The sequence below is a fragment of the Canis lupus genome, chromosome 8 (genome assembly GCF_003254725.2).
Source record: "Canis lupus dingo isolate Sandy chromosome 8, ASM325472v2, whole genome shotgun sequence".
In the NCBI taxonomy this organism is placed as follows: Eukaryota; Metazoa; Chordata; class Mammalia; order Carnivora; family Canidae; genus Canis; species Canis lupus.
The window spans coordinates 71719178-71737353 of NC_064250.1; the positions used below are offsets into that span (position 1 = coordinate 71719178).

The window sequence follows — 18176 nt, forward strand, 5'->3', positions numbered from 1 at the left end:
CTGTCAGAATGGCTAAACTAAAAAACATAAAAAACAAGTGTTGGAAAGTATGTTACGAGAAAGGAACTCTCTTACACTGTTGATGGGAGTGCAAACTGGTGCAGCCACTGTGGAAAATGCTGTGGAGGTTCCTCAAAAAGTTAAAAACAGAGTTACCATATGATCCAGTAATTCCACTACTGGGTATTTAGCCAAAGAATACAAAAACAAAGATATATGCACTCCTATGTATACTGCAGCATTACCTACAATAGCCAAATTATGGAAGCAGCCCAAGTGTCCATCAATAGATTGAATGGATAAAGAAGTTGCAGTATACATATACAGTGGAATATTACTCAGCCAGAAAGAAATCTTGCCATTTGTAACAACATGGATGGAGCTAGAGAATATAATGCTAAGTGAAATAAATCAGCCAGAGAAAGACAAATACTACATGATTTCACTCATGTATAATTTAAGAAACAAAAAAGACAAACCAAGAAACAGACTCTTAACTATAGAGAACACACTGATGGTGGGGGGGGGGGGCAAGTAAAATAGGTAAAGGATTAAGAGTATATTCATGATGAGCACGGAGTAATGCACAGAATTGTTGACTTACTATATTATACACCTGAAACTAATATAACCGTATGTTAACTATACTGGAAAAAAAAAAAAAGACTCACCTCAGGATTCTTTTAAATATTAAGCTCTTTTTGAGCTGAGGATAACCGGGAAAAAATTTAGCCAAACTCAATTCACTAGCACCCCCAGCAAAATGCTTGGACTGTGGGCAACTTCCCTAAAGTGACTGGCACAAAGGATAGGGGCAAAGGGTCTGAGTCAACTTGTTTTCAAACCTTGTTTTTACCACTTACTAGCTGGAGGACCTTAGCCAAGTTTCTTTGCCTCTTGAGCCTCAGTTCTCCATAAAAACAAAGACACCGTCACAAAACCTGTGATACAGTGCCTTAGCACATGATGACAAATACCACAAGTATTCACTTTACCAGATCGAGCTATAGGAAGAAGTTAAATACCTGCACCTCATGGCTGCACTTAATACTACAGCCTTTAGAAGAGTTATCCATATAGATGATTAAAAAAAAAAAAGCTGGAATAACACAAGCTTTTATATACATGTCTTTGTATGACCAAGGCTTTGCTTTTCTTTTTATGAATTTCTGGGCAATATAAGGCTAGGATTTTTTTTTTTTAAGATTTATTTATTCAGAGAGAGAGAGAGAGAGAGAGAGAGAGGCAGAGACACAGGCAGAGGGAGAAGCAGGCTCCATGCAGGGAGCCCGACGTGGGACTCGATCCCGGGTCTCCAGGATCACACCCCAGGCTGCAGGCGGCACTAAACCACTGCGCCACTGGGGCTGCCCGGCTAGGATCATTTTAAATGGCAATATTATGCCTGTAATTTTTTTTAAAAGATTTATTTATTTATTTATTCATGATAGACATAGAGAGAGAGAGAAAGGCAGAGACCAGGAGGAGGGAGAAGGAGGCTCCATGCCAGGAGCCTGACATGGGGCTCGACCCTGGGAATCCAGGATCGTGCCCTGGGCCAAAGGCAGAGGCTAAATCGCTGAGCCACCCAGGGATCTCCTATGCCTGTAATTTTTGTTTTATTTTTTATTTATTTTTTTTTTAATTTTTATTTATTTATGATAGTCACAGAGAGAGAGAGAGAGAGAGAGGCAGAGACACAGGCAGAGGGAGAAGCAGGCTCCATGCACCGGGAGCCCGACATGGGATTCGATCCCGGGTCTCCAGGATCGCGCCCTGGGCCAAAGGCAGGCGCTAAACCGCTGCGCCACCCAGGGATCCCTAATTTTTGTTTTAAAGAAACGAGTTTAAAAAATCTCCAGTCTTCAGGGTTTTGTTTACTGAATTAGGCTACAAATCAAGCCTATCAGGTACCTAAATTATTAATTAACAATAATAGTGAACACCTACTGAGGTCTTATCTGCTCTATGGCACAAAGATACTTGGGCAGTGAACAAGTTTACTATTAGGGCTGTCAAAACAAGTGTCAGGTTGCCTCAACCTTTGATGTAGTCTGATTATTGCCTTTCATGAAAGTATCTGCTATGTATCAACTGCTGAACCAACCATAAACAGCTGGAAATCACCAAGACCAACTCATTTCACAGGTGAGAAACTGAAGGCCAAATAAATTAGGTTCAAAGGTTACAAGGTTACCAACAAGTGGGTACTAGAACCTAAATCTCCCTCCTTATAGTTTGTTTTATCAATTACATGACAGCTGATTATTTAAAAGAAAACCTATTCTGGGGGCACCTGGGTGGCTCAGGGGTTGAGTGTCTGCCTTTGGCTCAGGTCGTGATCCTGGGGTCCTGGGATCAAGTTCCACATCAGGCTCCCAGTAGGGAGCCTGCTTCTCCCTCTGCCTCTCTCTTGTCTCTCTCATGAAAAAATAAAATCTTTAAAAAATATTAAAGTAAAAAAAGACTCATTCTAGTACCTCATTTTTATTTTTTTGTACGTAGTTGGGAAGAAAGTATCTGAAATAAGTAAATGTCTGTTTAATGAGAGCTAAATATTAAACACAAATTTATTTAACCCCTAGCCTATCATGAATATATTGAAAGGGCTCCTAGGGACAGAAAGGAGCGGAATCAGCTAGTCATTCTGTGTGCTATCTACTGCAGATAAGGAGTCTCACTGCTGACATGACCAAAACACTACCACCAGAGTGCCTTTCTTATGAATAAAACACGCTTTAGAACCACAGAACTTCCTTTACTCATATCAACATTCCTTTGGAAGAGGAAAAAAGTACCCTTAGCACCATTCCCCAGACACATATTTCACCTTTGCACAAGAAGTTTTGCCAGCTGCAAAATGCTCACTCCCTTTTGAGAAGCTGACCAATGAGTAAGATATTTTCATTCTTTTCATGCTCTGAATCACACTATTTTTATTAATATTCTTATTTCTTTCAAAGTTATTTAGGCATACCCTAAATGCCTTCAGGTCTAGATCTTAGGGAGGAGCCAAAAAGAGATCTTTAAAGTATAGGCCATATTCTTCTGGGAAAACATTGTAAAAATGTCATCCATTGACAAAAAGGTGAATGACTACAGATACTAGAATGCATTACTGTTTTAGTACGAGAAAATTCCAAAATATAAAAGTAGAGTCACAGGGGTACCTGGGTGGCTCAGCTGGTTAAAGCACTGACTCCTGATCTCAGGGTCCTGAGCTCAAGCCCTGCATTGGGCTCCATTATGGGCACGGAGCCCATTAAAGAAAAAAAAAAAAAGTCATGGAACTTCCCAAAACAGGCAAATTAAAGACTTCTACAAAGACTGTGTGTCAAATGAAAACATGACCGGATACTTCCATTTATTCCCAACAGCTGAGACTGAGTGCTGCAGTAAACCATCTGATCAATTAAAAGTTACCACAGACTCTACACACTAATAGCTAATTATCAAATAACTAAAATATATTCTAAACCCTGTGTTGCCCAATATAGTAGCTACTGACCACAGGTGGCTACTGAGCACCTGAAATGTGCTACTCTAAACTTCACCAGATTCACACTGGATTTCAATGACTTAGTGTAAAAAGAAAGAAAAAAAAAAAGGTAAAATACCACATCAGTAAATTTTCATATTGATTACATGTTAAAATGACACTCTTGATATACTGAGTTAATAAAAGATATTACTAAAATACCACCTTTTTATGTAGTGCCTAGAAAATTTAAAATCACATTTGTGTGGCTCACATTACATTCCTATTAGAAAGTACTACTCTATACAAAGTATGCAAAATGTGATCCAATTTTCCTTTGATGATTCATCATGATGATGAACACCAACTATACAATAAAGAGCAATCTTACTTATATATTGGATACATAGTTTCAGATAAGACCAAAAAAGAATGGCATGTCCTTAAAACTTACATTGAATTTACAACCAGTCTCAACCATGTTACTAGAGGAAGGACTGGATCCTACAAGTAGTATTTTTAGGGATCAAGAAGGAAATATAGACCTCAAGGGCACAAAAGAGAGACTAAGAGAAACACCATCTGTTACTAGAAGGCGTTTAAAACAAAACAGTGTGTTTTAAATAGTTAACAGACTTATCTGTGTGCGTGTGTACTTTTTTTTTTTAAGTATTTGATGATTTTAAGTATCATGAAGAAATTTCCCAATTGCCAGGTAAGAAAACTTAAGGAAATTGATAAGGAAGAGACTAGAAACTCTAACCATGTGGAATAGAGGTAAAACGTCTGAGTGTACCATATGGAAAATGTAAGCCAGGTTCCTTCCCAGGGTATTTGTAATTAAACATTACACAAAGCCGAAACCAATCTACATTTTATAAATACCCTCCAATGTTATTGTAGTTTATAATGAAACCAACTATTACATGATTTAACTAACGCTGCTTTCAAAATTCCGAGACACCATAATGCCCTTTTTCCAAATCTAGCCAGTGAGAATCAGGGAGGGAACAGCTTCCAAATGCCTTTTCTTGCAGAGGTTAAAATTAGAAATGGACAATTCAGAGCCATACGAACAATAATAAATATCTGCATGGCATTCTGTTTGACAAGCAGTTTTGGACACATCATCCTTTTTGATCCTCAGGACAAGCCCTCAGACACTGGTATGTTTTTATTCCTACTTCAGAGGTAACTCCAGGCTGGAGACCTTGACTTGTTCAAGGTCACATAGCTTAAAAAAGAAAAAAAAAAAAAAGTAGTAGAACTGGTACTCCACTCTGGATCTTCTGATGCTCACATCCAATTCCCCTTCCATTACAAGACAATCATTTAAAACCAAATGTTTGGAAACCCAACAAGCCCTGATGCCAAAGAAGGATCTAAGGATCAATGAGGTCAAAGCTTAAGACTCTGTAAACATGATGTGCTGGAATGAGTTCAAAAAGGGGGGGAAGAGATTACCAAGAGACAGGAAATGACTTGAAAGATGGGGGGCGGGAGGGGGGGGGGTTGATTCTAATCTAAATGTCCTTGAGTGCAGGCAGCATCGCAGAAGAGCAGTCTTCCAGCAGAAAACGCAGAGAAACGGCGCTTTCCTTCAGAAACGTGATTTCCAGCGCGGAAGTCGTAGGTTAAAGCGATGGATTTTGTTGTTACTTCACTATAGGCGTGTTTGAGGATCCTACTCACAATGAAGGCACGGGGGGTGGGGGGGTGGGGGGGAAACAGGACATCCAACTGGGCGCCCCCAGTCCTACATTTTTCTCCAGAAGTCATGACATCCACCTCACAAAAAAAAAAAAAAAAAAAAAAAAAAAAAAAAAAAAGACTAGAAAAATCCTCATGGAGCACGCACTGCGATCTAGAGCGTAGGTAAAGGAAACGGCCAAGCTTTCTCGCAGAACGCATCCTGGAGGACAGGACAAAGGCGGCGCCGCCGCGAGCGAACCTCGTTCCACCTCCAGATCACAGTGACCACAGGCCGGTCCCGGCACACGGTCCGCACAGCTCCCCGAGGCGCGCTCCGAGGGAACCCCTAAGATGGCTCTCTCGGTCCGCTCCCTACGTCAATTCCTAAAGACAACAGAACCTCAGAGGCCGGGCCGGGCCGAGGGCATCCGTGGGGCCCCGGCCTGCGAGCTCCGCACCGGCGCCCACGCCCCGCCGCCCGCTCCCGACGCGACCCCGGCCGAGCCGCAGGCGGGGGGTCCCGGGGGCGCCGGACGACACCCCCTCCCCGGGCCGCCCGCCCGCCAGGGCGGAGGGAAACAGGACCGGCTCCGACGTCGTGTCCGGCTTCCCCGCCCAGGCGGCCCCCAGCTGGGGAGGGTCGGCAGGAAGGGCCGCGCCGCGGCGGGGGGGAGGGGGCGACGGGCGTCCCGGCCCTGACCCGGCCCTGACCCGGCCGCGACCCCGACCCCGACCCCGGCCGCGACCCCGACCCCGGCCCCGGCCCCGGCCCCGGCCGCGCTGACAGCCGGCGCCGCCCCCACCTGCCCGCCCGGGGGGCGCCGGGGCCGGGCGCGCCCGCCAGGCCACTTCCTTCCCCGCCCGGCCCCGCGCGGGCCCCGAGGGCGGGGAGCCGCGCGAGGAAGGCGGCTTGGCCGGCCGCCCGCGGAGGAAGCCGCCGCCGCCCGCACCCACCGGCATCATCGCGGCGCGGGTCCGCGGCGCCCTCCGCCGCCTGACAGGACGCTCGGCGCCGCGCCGCGCCCGCCGCTCCCGCCGTCCTCGCAGGCCGCGCCCCCGCCGCCGCGCTCCCGGGCCCTCAGCGGCGAGGCGGCGGCCGCGGCCGCGGCGGGCTGCGGAGCCTGACGGGCCCTGTCGCGGCCGCCGGCGCGCTGCGTCGCTGTCCCGGGACCGGCCGCCGCCGCCTCCGCCTCCGCCCGCCCGCCTCGCGCCGCCGGCCCTCGGGCTCGCTCCTCAGCCCCCGCAGGCCCCGCCCCCGGCGCGTCGCCCCACACGGGGCCAGCCGCCCGCTCCGATTGGCTCGGCGAGGCCGGGGGCGGGCCCGGGGGTGTGGCCTCCCGCCCCGCCCGCCCACAGCCGCTCCCGCGGCCGCCAGGTGCGAGCGCGCCCGTGCGCGTCCGCGCTCCCGTGGGCGGGCGCGCTGCGGACGCCTCGCCGCGGCCCCGCCCCGCGTGGCGGCCTGCGGGCTCGGGGCCGCGCGCGGCCGGGGGCAGCGGCCCTCCGCGAGCCGGGGGTGGGGAAACTGAGGCCGGAAGAGGGCGGGGCCCGCGCGCCGCTCCGCAGCGAGGCACAGCCGGCCGGGACTCGAACCCGGGGCGCCGGGCGGTCGCCAAGGGGGCGGGGCCACCCCGCGGAGGCGGCGCGCGCCCGCGTCTGACCGCGGCCTGACCCCGTGCTCCCGGGGGGCGTGGGGCGCCCAAACCGTCCACGCGCCCCGGCTCCGCGGCGCTCCCGCCCGGGCCACCTGCCCCGCCGTCCGCCGGCGCGTCCTCTGCGGCCCGCGGCGCCCTGCTCCGCCGCCTCCTGCAGCCCCTGCCGGCCCGGCCCGCGCCCACCTGTGCCGCCGTCCTTGGCGCTCGAACCACCCAGGTTAGAGCCCAGGCCCCAGCCGCCGCAGCCCGGCCTCTTCTTACACCTCGTCTCCCAGGACACCTGCTGCCCCGGCCTGCGCGCCCGAGTGCCGGCCCCCGGGGCCACGCGTCCACAGCCCACCGGAGGGCACGGCCCGCGCGGTAGTGTAGGCCGCCGAAGGGGCCGGCGTCCCTCCTGTGCGCCGCTCACCTGGCCAAGAGGACGTTGTGTCTGCTGCGCTGTGCGGGCAGCGCCGAAACTCCCACGAGCATCCTGAACGCGGACGTCTGCTGACGCCCCCAAACACCAAAGCCCATAAAGCACCCTGGGAAGGGCCCGGCTTCTTGGAGACGTCAGCGGGGGGTCAGGGTCCGTCCGAGAGGCTCCAGGCCGGTGGGCGAGGAAGGAGGAGGCCAGGGAGGAAGCACTGTCCTCTTCGGGGGAAGCCACCCCTCTTCTTGAGAGGCCACGGGGTTATAGTGTTTAGGAGTGTGGACTTTCCAGTTAGACAAACACAGCCTCGCCACACCCTCGCTGTGTGATCCTAGACAAGCTGCATCTCTCTCTATCTCAATTTGCCTACCTCTATAATGGGAGATTACAAATAGTGGCTGCCTCGTGGGATTCGGGGAGGTTCAGACAGGTACAGGTGTAAGGAAGGCTCCTAGCACAGTGCGTGGTACATGGTGAGGGCTCCAGAAAGAGTGTCCTGTAGATGTGCTATCATTAGCAAGCAGGCTTAGGGTACCTATGTCCCTGAGAGAGGGATCACCCAGGAGGTTTTAAGCTCACACACACAAGCAGCAATGGCTAGTGACACATCTCTTCCGGGAGCAGGATTTGGAGAGAAGAGGAAGCTCTGAGTAATGGGAAGAAGTCAGAGACCTGGATTCTTATTATTTATTTATTTATTTATTTATTATTTATTTATTTATGATAGTCACAGAAAGAGAAAGAGAGAGAGGGAGGGAGGCTCCATGCACCGGGAGCCCGACGTGGGATTCGATCCCGGGTCTCCAGGATGGTGCCCTGGGCCAAAGGCAGGCACCAAACCGCTGCGCCACCCAGGGATCCCGGAGACCTGGGTTCTAATGCCAGCTCTGCTTCTCGCTCCCTGTGTGGTCCCAGGCAACTGGCACCCCTTTCTCTGGGTCTCCGTTTCTATGTGTAACCAGAGAGGGGTTAGACTCTGTGATATCCGATGGCCTTCCAGCTCTGACATGCTAATGTTCATGAATCGGAGGGTGGGTGCTGGCCCACGAAGCCAGGCAAGGGACAAGGCTTTGCCAGGGCACTGCAGAGATGTGCCAACTGCCTTGAGGTAATCAAAATGAGCCCAACTCTTCTGAGAAGGAAAGCCTAGCCATTGGGGTCCCATTCTTGCCTGTAGGGCCCTTGGGTACAGGTAGCAGCAGCTGCCCTGCCCCCGCACCAAGACCCCGTCTAGCCTCCAGGCAGGTAGGTACGCATGGGAGGCCAGGCTGCTTAGTGCCCCCGTCCCTCAGAGGCTCTCCAGCTGGTCCTCCTTCCCTCCACCCTCTTGCAACTTCCATGCATCAGGCCCCATCACTTAGCATCCAAGGGTGTTGATAGTCTGGCTCCCAGCTCTGACCTCCCCTATGGCCAAATCATATCACTCGCAGACATAATTAGGTCACACGCACACACACCTGCCCTGCAAAGCTGTTCTGTGTCTCTTCATCACCCAGACTAAAGTACCCAGAGGCCCCTCAGGAACCACTCTTGGTGGTGGGACATAGACTTTAGTATAATAGAGATGGGGAAATTGTCCAGAGATACACACTGGCATGTGTAGGAGGTCTGGAATTTGCTTGAAGACAGTTGAGCAAAAGGAAGAGAGCAAAGCAGGGAGAGGTAGCTGAAGCATACACGGCAAATTCTTGATAATTGGTGAATATGGGTGGTGGGTATATGGGACGCATTGTTCTCGTCTCTGAAATATTTTATGATAAAAATTATTAAATGCTCTTTAAAGTAAACAAAAAAGCTATTCTGGGAGAAAATCAAAATAGGCTCATATTTGCATAAAGGATTCTTGAAAGGTGCACAGGACACTAATGGCTGTGGGTGGGAACGGGTGCCGTGCAGGCAAGGGACAGAAATCTGAGAGAGACTTTTCACTATTACTTCTTTAAAAATAAACTTCAGAACCATTTTAGATTTACGGAAAATTTTCAAAGATAATATACAGTTCTCATAGTCTCCCTCCCCTCCCGGTTTCCCCTCTCATTAACATCTTGGTACATTGATTACAACTAGCAAACCTCTGTCAATATAGTACAGCTAAAGTCCATACTTGATCAGATTTCCTTAGTCTTAGCCAATGTCCTTTGTTCTAGGACCCCATCCAAGACATCACAGTACACTTGGTTGTTATGTGTCCTTAGGCTTCCCTGGGCTGTGACAGTTTTCCAGAATTTCCTTGTTTTTTGAAGAACTTGACAGTTTTGAGGAATATAAGTGTTTTGTAGAACGTTCCTCATTTGAGATTTAGCTAATGTTTTTCTTATAATTAGTCCGACCTTAGGGGATTTTTGGAAGGCCTCTCAGATACAGTGCCATTTTCACCACATCCTACCAAGGGTTACACACTGTCAACATGACGTATCATGTTCATGATATGTTCATGACCTTGATCATCTGGTCATTATTACTTTTCACGTGTGATTCTTGAACCAGATGACTATTTAAAATTAAAATATAAAAACCTTAAGACTTGTATTAGTTTGCTAGGGCTGCCGAAACAAAAGATCACAGAATGGGGGGCTTAAACCACAGAAATTTACTTTCTTACCGTCCTGGGGCTGGAAGTCCCATATCAAGGTGGGGGCACGGTCGGGTTCTTCTGAGGTTTCTCTCCTTGGCCTGCAGATGGCCATTCCCATGCTGCCTCTTTTCTCATTGTGCATGCATCCCTGATGTCTTTCCCTCTTTGTATAAGGACACAAATCATATTGGATTAGGACCCACCCATATGACCTCTCTTTAACCTGGATTCCCTCGTTAAAGGCCCTATCTTCAAATAGGCACATCTGGAGGCTATAAAAAGGGTTAGGACTTCAACCTATGAATCTTGGTGGGGCACCTGGGTGTCTCAGTGGTCTAGTGTCTGCCTTTGGCTCGGGTCATGATCCTGGGGGTCCTGGGATGGAGTCCCGTATCGGGCTCCACTCAGGAACCCTGTTTCTCCCTCTGCCTGTGTCTCTGCCTCTCTGTGTGTCTCTCATGAATAACAAAAACCAACTATGAATCTTGGGAGGCAGGAGCACAATTCAGTCCATAACAAGACCCCTCAAAGCCTGGCCACAATCTACTTGTTCAAGTTAATCTCCCATGCCCCTAGCACTTCACAGCTAGGGAATCTTATACCCCAGCCATCCCAAACCCTAGCCACTCCCTGCTCCAAGTCCCCATTTATCCATCTCCCTGTGCCTGCAAAAGCACTCTGCCAATTTCCTCCAGAAGTGCTACCTGTTCTTGTCACAATTCAAATAAGTCCTCTTTTTTCAAGGTTTTTCCAGATCTACCCCCCATAATGGGGGGCCATGGAGGGCAGGGGGAGAACTCATCTCTACCACCTTCTCCTGGACTGCTCAATCTGGGTCACCTGTCACAACCTGCCACCTTAGAGCTGGCAACCTACCTGTATGGCCCAGGGATCAGTTCCCTCAGGTAACAAATGTTGAATGATTTTCTTCTGGGTGCCCAGTACTGGTCCAGGCTGTGGTGACAGCCTTGAGCAAGACAGACATGGTCCCTATACTCATGGAGCTTATATTCTGATCAAGAGAAAAGATGATAAACAAGAACACAAAGAAAATAACTTTGAACACCGGTTAAGTGTGTTAAAAAACCAGTAAAGCCAGATAATGTGACAAGGGAGGCTGCTTTTTCCAGAAGAAGGTGACATTTGTGTTGGGAGCAAAACACTGCAGACATAGCCTTGCAGGGCTCTGCAGAGGACCAAGTGGAGGAAGAGAAGGAACAGCTGAGAAGGGGATGAGCTTACAGCAAGGGTGGGGGGTGGGGGGTTCAGGGGCAGAGCCAGGGAGAGTGAAGGGAGGGGAGGTCCAGTTTGGGTGTGTGGGCCATGAAGAGTCAGGATTTTATATTGTGATTTTCCAGGGGAGTAGAGGGACCTGGTTTATGTTTTCCAAGGCCCAGTGGCCACCATGGGGAGGGTGGCAAGACCGGGAGGGAGGACTAAGGTGGAAGTGGAGGTGGTAGATTGGGGAAGGGGCCTCCTTTCAGATGTGCTTTGAAGGGGGATTCTTCTTTTTTTTTTTTTTTTAAGATTTTTATTTATTTATTCATGAGAGACACAGAGAGAGGTGGAGACACAGGCATATGTGGGACTTGATCCCAGGACTCCAGGATCATGCCCTGGGCCGAAGGCTAGGCTAAACCTCTGAGCCACCCGGGCTGCCCCACGAAGGGGGCTTCCTGGAAAGAAAGAAAGGACCCGGGATGGCCCTGAGGCTTCTGCAACCAGCCTGCGCGGTGCCCACAGGGCTCCCTGCAGGTCTAGGAACTGGTACTGGGAGGTCCAGTGCTGCTGTCCTGCTTTGCCACGCTGTTCCTGGGGAGGGCCTCACGTCTGGACCCCCTTCCTCTGCCCAGCCTGGGCCACCCCACCTTACCATCTACTCGGCTCCAACCAGACGTTGAGTGCGGTGCCCAGGCCTCTCTCCCTCTCTGCCAGCCAACCGTTTTCTGCACCCAAACCAGAGCAGCCCTCTGGCCAGAAGGGAGTTTCTTTGTTTTTTTTTTATTTGAAAGATTTACTCATTCATTCATTCATTCATTTATTCATTTATTTATTTTAGAGAGAGAGAAAGGCAGAGACAGGAGGAGAGAGAAGCATGCTCCATGCAGGGAGCCCGACGTGGGATTCAATCCCAGGTCTCCAGGATCGACCCTGGGCCAAAGGCAGGCGCCAAACCGCTGAGCCACCCGGGAATCCCCCAGAAGGGAGTTTCTAAAGTGGAAATCACACCGGCCACTTCCCGAGTGGCTCCCCGCAGCCCCCGGGGCTCCCACACCCAGCAACGGTACTTAAACCCCTTGGGGCTCAGGAGTTCCTGCCCCCCCAGCCTGTCCGGCTTGCCTGCCAGACACTCCCCCCATCTCCACCCTCCCCAGGCCAATCCTACCCCCACCCCACCCCCACCCCCGCCCGCAGGCAGCCCGCGTGTCCCCATTCCCCTCCAGCCCAGCGAGGAGGTGGGGACAGAGGGCGAGGCTCGGGTGCCACTCACACTCGGGTGCCCGGGAAACCTGTTGACAGTGTTGGCAGCGAACCGGTAGGGGTTCCGGTCGCCCCTGGGGCACATGGAGTAATACTTAGGTCGTCCAGGTTAGACAAGAACACAGCCCGCGATCTGTGTCTTCCGTGTCTCCCTGGGCTGTCGGGGTGCGCCGGCCACTGCCCCCCCGCCCCGGGCTGGAGGGCGCCTGGGGGCCACCGCAAGGGCCCAGCTCCCGGTATAACCTCGTCTAGGGGACCGCGTGAGGCAGGTGCTCTCTGACCTTGTCCAGGGCCACCGAGCGGGGACCTAGACGAGCCGGGGCAGGACTGAGCGCCCGGCGGGACCCCGAGCCCCGGCTGCCGCGCCTGGAGCGCCCCCGCCCCCGCCCCCTCCGGGCTCCGGCCCCGCCCCGCCCCGCCCCACCCCACCCGGCTCCGCCCCAGGTGGGCGGGGCGTCCTCCGAGGGACCCAGCTTCCCCGCGGCTGAGCCCGGTGCGTGTGCGCGGCGCACACACGCGTGCACGCACACACATCCCGGTCGTGGTGTGAGGCCAGGTACGTGCACACACGTGCATACAGACACAAATGCATGCAACCTTAGACATACACACATGCACGCACCCTGGTCCTGGCCTGAGGCCAGGTATGTACACATACACGCACACTGCACACACAGACATACACACATGCATGCAGACACACACATGCACACACCCTGGTCCTAGTCTGAGGCCAGGTACATACGCCCGCACATGCATACATACATACACATGCACATACAAACCCACACACCCTGGTCCTGGTCTGAGGCCAGGTATATGTACACACACACACACACACACACACACACGTACCCTGGTCCTGGTCTGACACCTAAACCACATTCTCCCCTCCTCCTGGGATCCCTCTGGGGCCCTTGTGGGAAGGACAGAGGCCTGTGCTGTTGATTCATTGATTTCTGACCTTTACTGGGTCCTCAGTGATAGAGTTGAGACTACCAAGCTGCATTCCCTGCCGGCAAGGAGCTTGTTGGAGGTCTTGCCATAAACGGAATTTAGTCCCGGGTCTTTTGTTCTTCCCCAAGAATCCTACCCTGGGCGTGCCCTTCCCCCACTCCCTTATAATGATTTCCAACACCCCCCCCCCCCAACATCCTTGTTCCGCTGTCTGCATCACCTCCCGCCGGGCTGCTGCAGGGTGTCCTAAAGAGCTCCCCCCCACATGCCCGCCTACGTTTCAGGTGCTTCCAGTTTCCACCATTATTCATGATACTGTCACATCAGTCAGGGTCCCGTGGGAAAACAGATGGCTTCCGCAAATTAGGGAAATTCCAGGAGGGTTATTTACTAAGGGGCACTGCTTACAGAAGGGGGAGTAAGGGAACCACAGGGAGAGCGCAGGACTCCAGGGCCAGCATAGGGGTCAGTTACCACCTCCAGGGCTGCAGGGAGGTGGAAGGGGAGTCACTAGTCAAAGAGTCACCAAGGGGAGGTCTGACCTTGACAGAGAGTGACCAGGTCTGTCCAAGGCCTCCCACTGGGAGGAGCTGGGACCTATTCCCTGAACTCTTCCTACCAGGGCACTTTACTGGGCAAATCCACAGGATTTGGAGAGTCTGTGGAGCAGTTCATGGAGCTGGGCCTCCCCAGGCAGAAAGCCAAAATTAAAACCCAGTACTGACTTTAAATTTGTGTACTCTGCACACACTGCATTGTTCTATGAGCTTCGAATCCATTTTTGCAATAATTAATTGGATATTTTGTAGCAAGAAGTTAAAATATTTTTCACATGGTACCTGTGAACTTAGGCTGTGGAGCTAGCCCACCTGCTACTTAGTTCTGCAGTGATATTTTGGCCAAGTTATACAAACTTTCTGTGCCTCACTTTGCTCATCTGTAAAATGGGGAAGATTTTTGCCTGGATTACATGAAATGATCAGTGTGGCACATGGGGAATGCCACTCAGGCATTTGCTGTTACCCTGTATGGGGTGAGATGCTGCTGCCAGGCAGGGAGGGTCCCTGGTCCCTGCATGAGCCACCATGCTCATCCACTGATCTGCAGCCTTAGGTGCCCAGGAATGCCAGCCTGACCTTGAAATGCCCACAGTTGAAAGACCAGCTGCATGGCAGTGTCTTCTCTCTCTCACTCGCCCACCTCAGCCTCCTCCACACAGACATGAACATACGCTAGAACAGGGTGATCTGTCCTTTCTGCCAACACCAAAGAAGGCAGCCGGCAGCGGGGTGGGCCCTCCTGGCATGTGGAGATCATATGGCTGACTACTGTGATTTGTACTGGGTGCCTGAGACAGTTATGGACAAGTTCAGGAAACCCCTCCAAGTGAATGAGGAGGGCACCATGGGCCTCCCAGTGACCCTGGCAGGAAATTGCCCACCTAACAGCCTGCCTGGCTGAGCAAGGAGGAAGAGTCAGCTGAACGAGGTGTGAAGAACATGTCAAGGCCATGCAAGAGCCTTGTTGGCTGGGCCACAAGGGAAATTAGCAGGCACGTGTGAGCGTGTGTACTTGCACACACACACATACATACACCGGGTACAGCCCCTCACTCACTTCCTGTCACTTCCCAAGGGAGCTTCTAATACTCTTTACATGTAACATAGTGATTGGAGTCAGAAAGACTTGATTCAAATTCCAAGTCAAAGCCCAAACATGCAAAACTAGGCACAAAATGGAACAAAATACCTAGCTTTCTTTATGTTTAAAATGACAATTGATCCTTGAATAACGCAGGGGTAAGGGGCACAGGCACCCTCATGTAGTTGATAATCTACGTGTACTTTCGACTACCCCAAAACTTAACTAATAGCTAACAGTAGCTAATTAGCCCACTGTTGACCTGGAAGCCTTACCAATAACATAAAACATCAATTAACATCTATTTTCTATGTTGTATGCATTATATACTGTATTCTTACAATAAGTAGAGAAAATACTTTAAGAACACCATAGGGAAGAGAAGGTCTGTTTACACTACTATACTATATTTATTGAAAAAACCCATGTATAAATGGACCCAGATACTTCAAACCTCTGTTGTTCAAAGGTCAACTGTAATTCTTATTCTTATAGAAATAAAAATAATCCATGGACTTGATTAGGTTTTTTAAGAGATTTATTTATCTATTTTAGTGAGCAAAAGACTGAGCACGAATGGGGTAGGAGGGGCAGAGGGAGAGAGAGAATCTCAAGCAGACTCCATGCTGACTGTGAGCCCAATATGGGACTACATCTCATGAGCCTGAGATCACAACTTTGAGCTCATGGCCTGAGCTGGATGCTTAACCGACTGAGCCACCCAGGTTCCCATCCACGGTCTTGATTCTGAACCAGATAAATAGTCTGCAAATGCTTCTGATATGAAATAGCAGGCCCAGGCCGATCCCTGAGTCACATGCCCCGGAGGCAATGCTTTCAACTCTTCCACAGTTTTTGTGTAATGGGTGTTATCTTCATATTTGTAAATATTATGCTTATACTGTTGTTTCTTGAATTTCAATTCTAGATACTCTTGCCTGGCTCCATACTCTGATGGATGAGGAATTTAGCAATATTACTCACATTCCATGGGCAAATTTTCCCAGTATGGTGATGTTTTGAAGTCACTGGGGGCAAGTATTCCAACAATTAAAAAGAGGGCCTTAGTAATTTCTTTGACATCAGCCTTAGCAACATTTCATTTTTTCAGGTATGTCTCTCCAGGCAAGGGAAATAAAAGCAAAAATAAATGATTGGGACCATATCAACTAAAAAGCTTTTGCACAGAGAAGTAAACTATCTATAAAACAAACAGGCCACCTGCGGAATGGGAAAAGATACTTGCAAATCATATATCTGATGAGGGGTTAATATCCAAAATATTATTAAGAACTTACACAACTCAACACCCAAACAAACAATCTGGCTAAGACATGGAGGATGACCTGAATAGATATTTTCCAACAAAGACATCCAGATGGCCAACAGACACATGAAAGGATACTCAAAATCACTCGTCATCAGGGAAATGCAAATCAAAACCATGGTGAGATACCACATCACACCTATCAGAATGGCTAGTATCAAAAAGACAAGAAAGAACAAATGTTGGCAAGGATGTGGAGAAAAAGAACTCTTGCGGACTGTTGGGAATGTAAATTGGTGCAGCCACCTAGAGAACAGTACGGAGTTTCCTCAAAGAAATAAAAATACAATTACCATACGGTCCAGTAATTTTACTATTGGATATTAACCCAAAGAGAATGAAACACTAATTTGCAAAAATATATGCGCCCCTATGTTTATTGCAGCATTATTTACAATAGCCAAGGTTTGGGAAGCAGCCCAAATGTCCCTCATAGACGACTGCATACAAAGATGTGGAATATACGTATAATGGAATGTTAGCCATAAAAAAGAATGGGATCATGCCATTTATGACACCATGGATGGACCTAGAGGGTGTTATGCTAAGTGAAATAAATCAGAGAAGGACAAATACCATACGATTTCACTTATATGTGAAATCTAAAGAACAAAACATGAAAAAGAGGGCCTTCGGAATATGTAAAGGCCTTCAAAAACAGATAAGTTGGCAAATGCCACAGAAAAACCCTCCTGTAGGGCATGAGCAGTGTAGTGTAGGACCACTCCCCCCCCCCCCATGTGTTGTCTGTCTGGGGCAGCTGAGCACGAGAATGAGGAAGCTGCAAAGATGCTCCCTCATCTTACAACCTTTTTTCTAAACCCCAAAGTGCTCAATCTACACCAATTCTAATTATTCATAATCTTTCATTTTAATACTTTTAGGAAGAGAAAATAGTGAAGCTAAGAGTCTCTCCTTCAAGCCTGGTTAGAGACTATGTTATAATATTCAAAGGCTGTGAAACAATCTGCTCATTCTAGACATCACCCAACCCAGTTGCAAAATAAAGAAATGTGTGTAATGCATTACTTAAAAAATAAAATTAGAAAAATAAATAACTTGCAGGTGCTGTTAAAAAAATAAATAACGGGGATGCCTGGGTGGCTTAGTGGTTGAGTGTCTGCCTTTGGCTCAGGGCGTGATCCCGGGGTCCTGGGATCGAGTCCCACATCAGGCTCCAGGCATGGAGCCTGCTTCTCCCTCTGCCTGTGTCTCTGCCTCTCTCTCTCTGTCTCTCATGAATAAATAAATAAAATCTATAAACAGACAAACAAACAAACAAATAAATAACAGGGCACCTGGTTGAGCATCTGACTCTTGATTTTGGCTAAGGTCATGATTTTGGGGTCATGGGATCAAACCTCAAATCAGGCTCTGTGCTGAGCATTGAGTCTGCTTGGGATTCTCCCTCTCTGCTCCTGTTCTTCCTTCCCTGCTTGTGCTTTCTCTCTTAAAAAAAAAAAAAAAGACAAAAATAATTTATTTTTCCGTCTATAAAGAAAGCTACCTCTAGATTATATTTTTATGGTTGATGAAACTAGACTCTTTTATTTTTAAAGTTATATTTGTTTATTTTTTAAGTCATCTATGCACCCAGTTTAGGGCTCAAACTTACAATCTCGAGATCCAGATTTACACACTCTTTTGACTGAGCCAGCCAGGTGCCCCCAAACTGGTCTCTTTTAGAAATGGACATCTTCAGGGACACCTGGGTGGCTCAGCCGTTGGGCATCTGCCTTTGACTCAGGGTATAATCCCAGGATCCTGGGATTGAGTCCCACATCAGGCTCCCTACATGGGGCCTGCTTCTCCCTCTGCCTATGTCTCTGCCTCTCTCTCTGTGTGTCTCTCATGAATAAATAAATAGAATCTTAAAAAAGAAAAAAAAGAAATGGACACCTTCAAGGGTCAGCATCTCCAAGGAGGAAACAGAAGCCTGAAGGCTGAGGAAGGCCCAGCTG

The 18176-nt window shown here is 49.6% G+C and overlaps 1 protein-coding gene and 1 long non-coding RNA gene across 2 annotated transcripts in view; both read right to left on the reverse strand.

Moving 5' to 3' along the window:
- The window catches only part of PPP1R13B (protein phosphatase 1 regulatory subunit 13B), an 89133-nt gene extending 82865 nt beyond the window's left edge, over positions 1–6268 (reverse strand). Inside the window, exon 1 of the mRNA XM_025442979.3 lies at positions 6125–6268. Within this exon, the coding sequence (XP_025298764.1) occupies positions 6125–6133 (9 nt within the window). The 5' untranslated portion in view covers positions 6134–6268. The remainder of the gene's footprint in view (positions 1–6124) is intronic.
- A 1678-nt stretch (positions 6269–7946) lies between these two features.
- LOC125755621 (uncharacterized) lies at positions 7947–9974 on the reverse strand. Its single transcript, XR_007412584.1, has 2 exons — positions 9837–9974; positions 7947–8975 (listed from the first exon to the last, which is right to left on the reverse strand). It is a non-coding gene; the product is annotated as an uncharacterized LOC125755621 (long non-coding RNA).
- Between the last annotated feature and the right edge of the window lie 8202 nt (positions 9975–18176).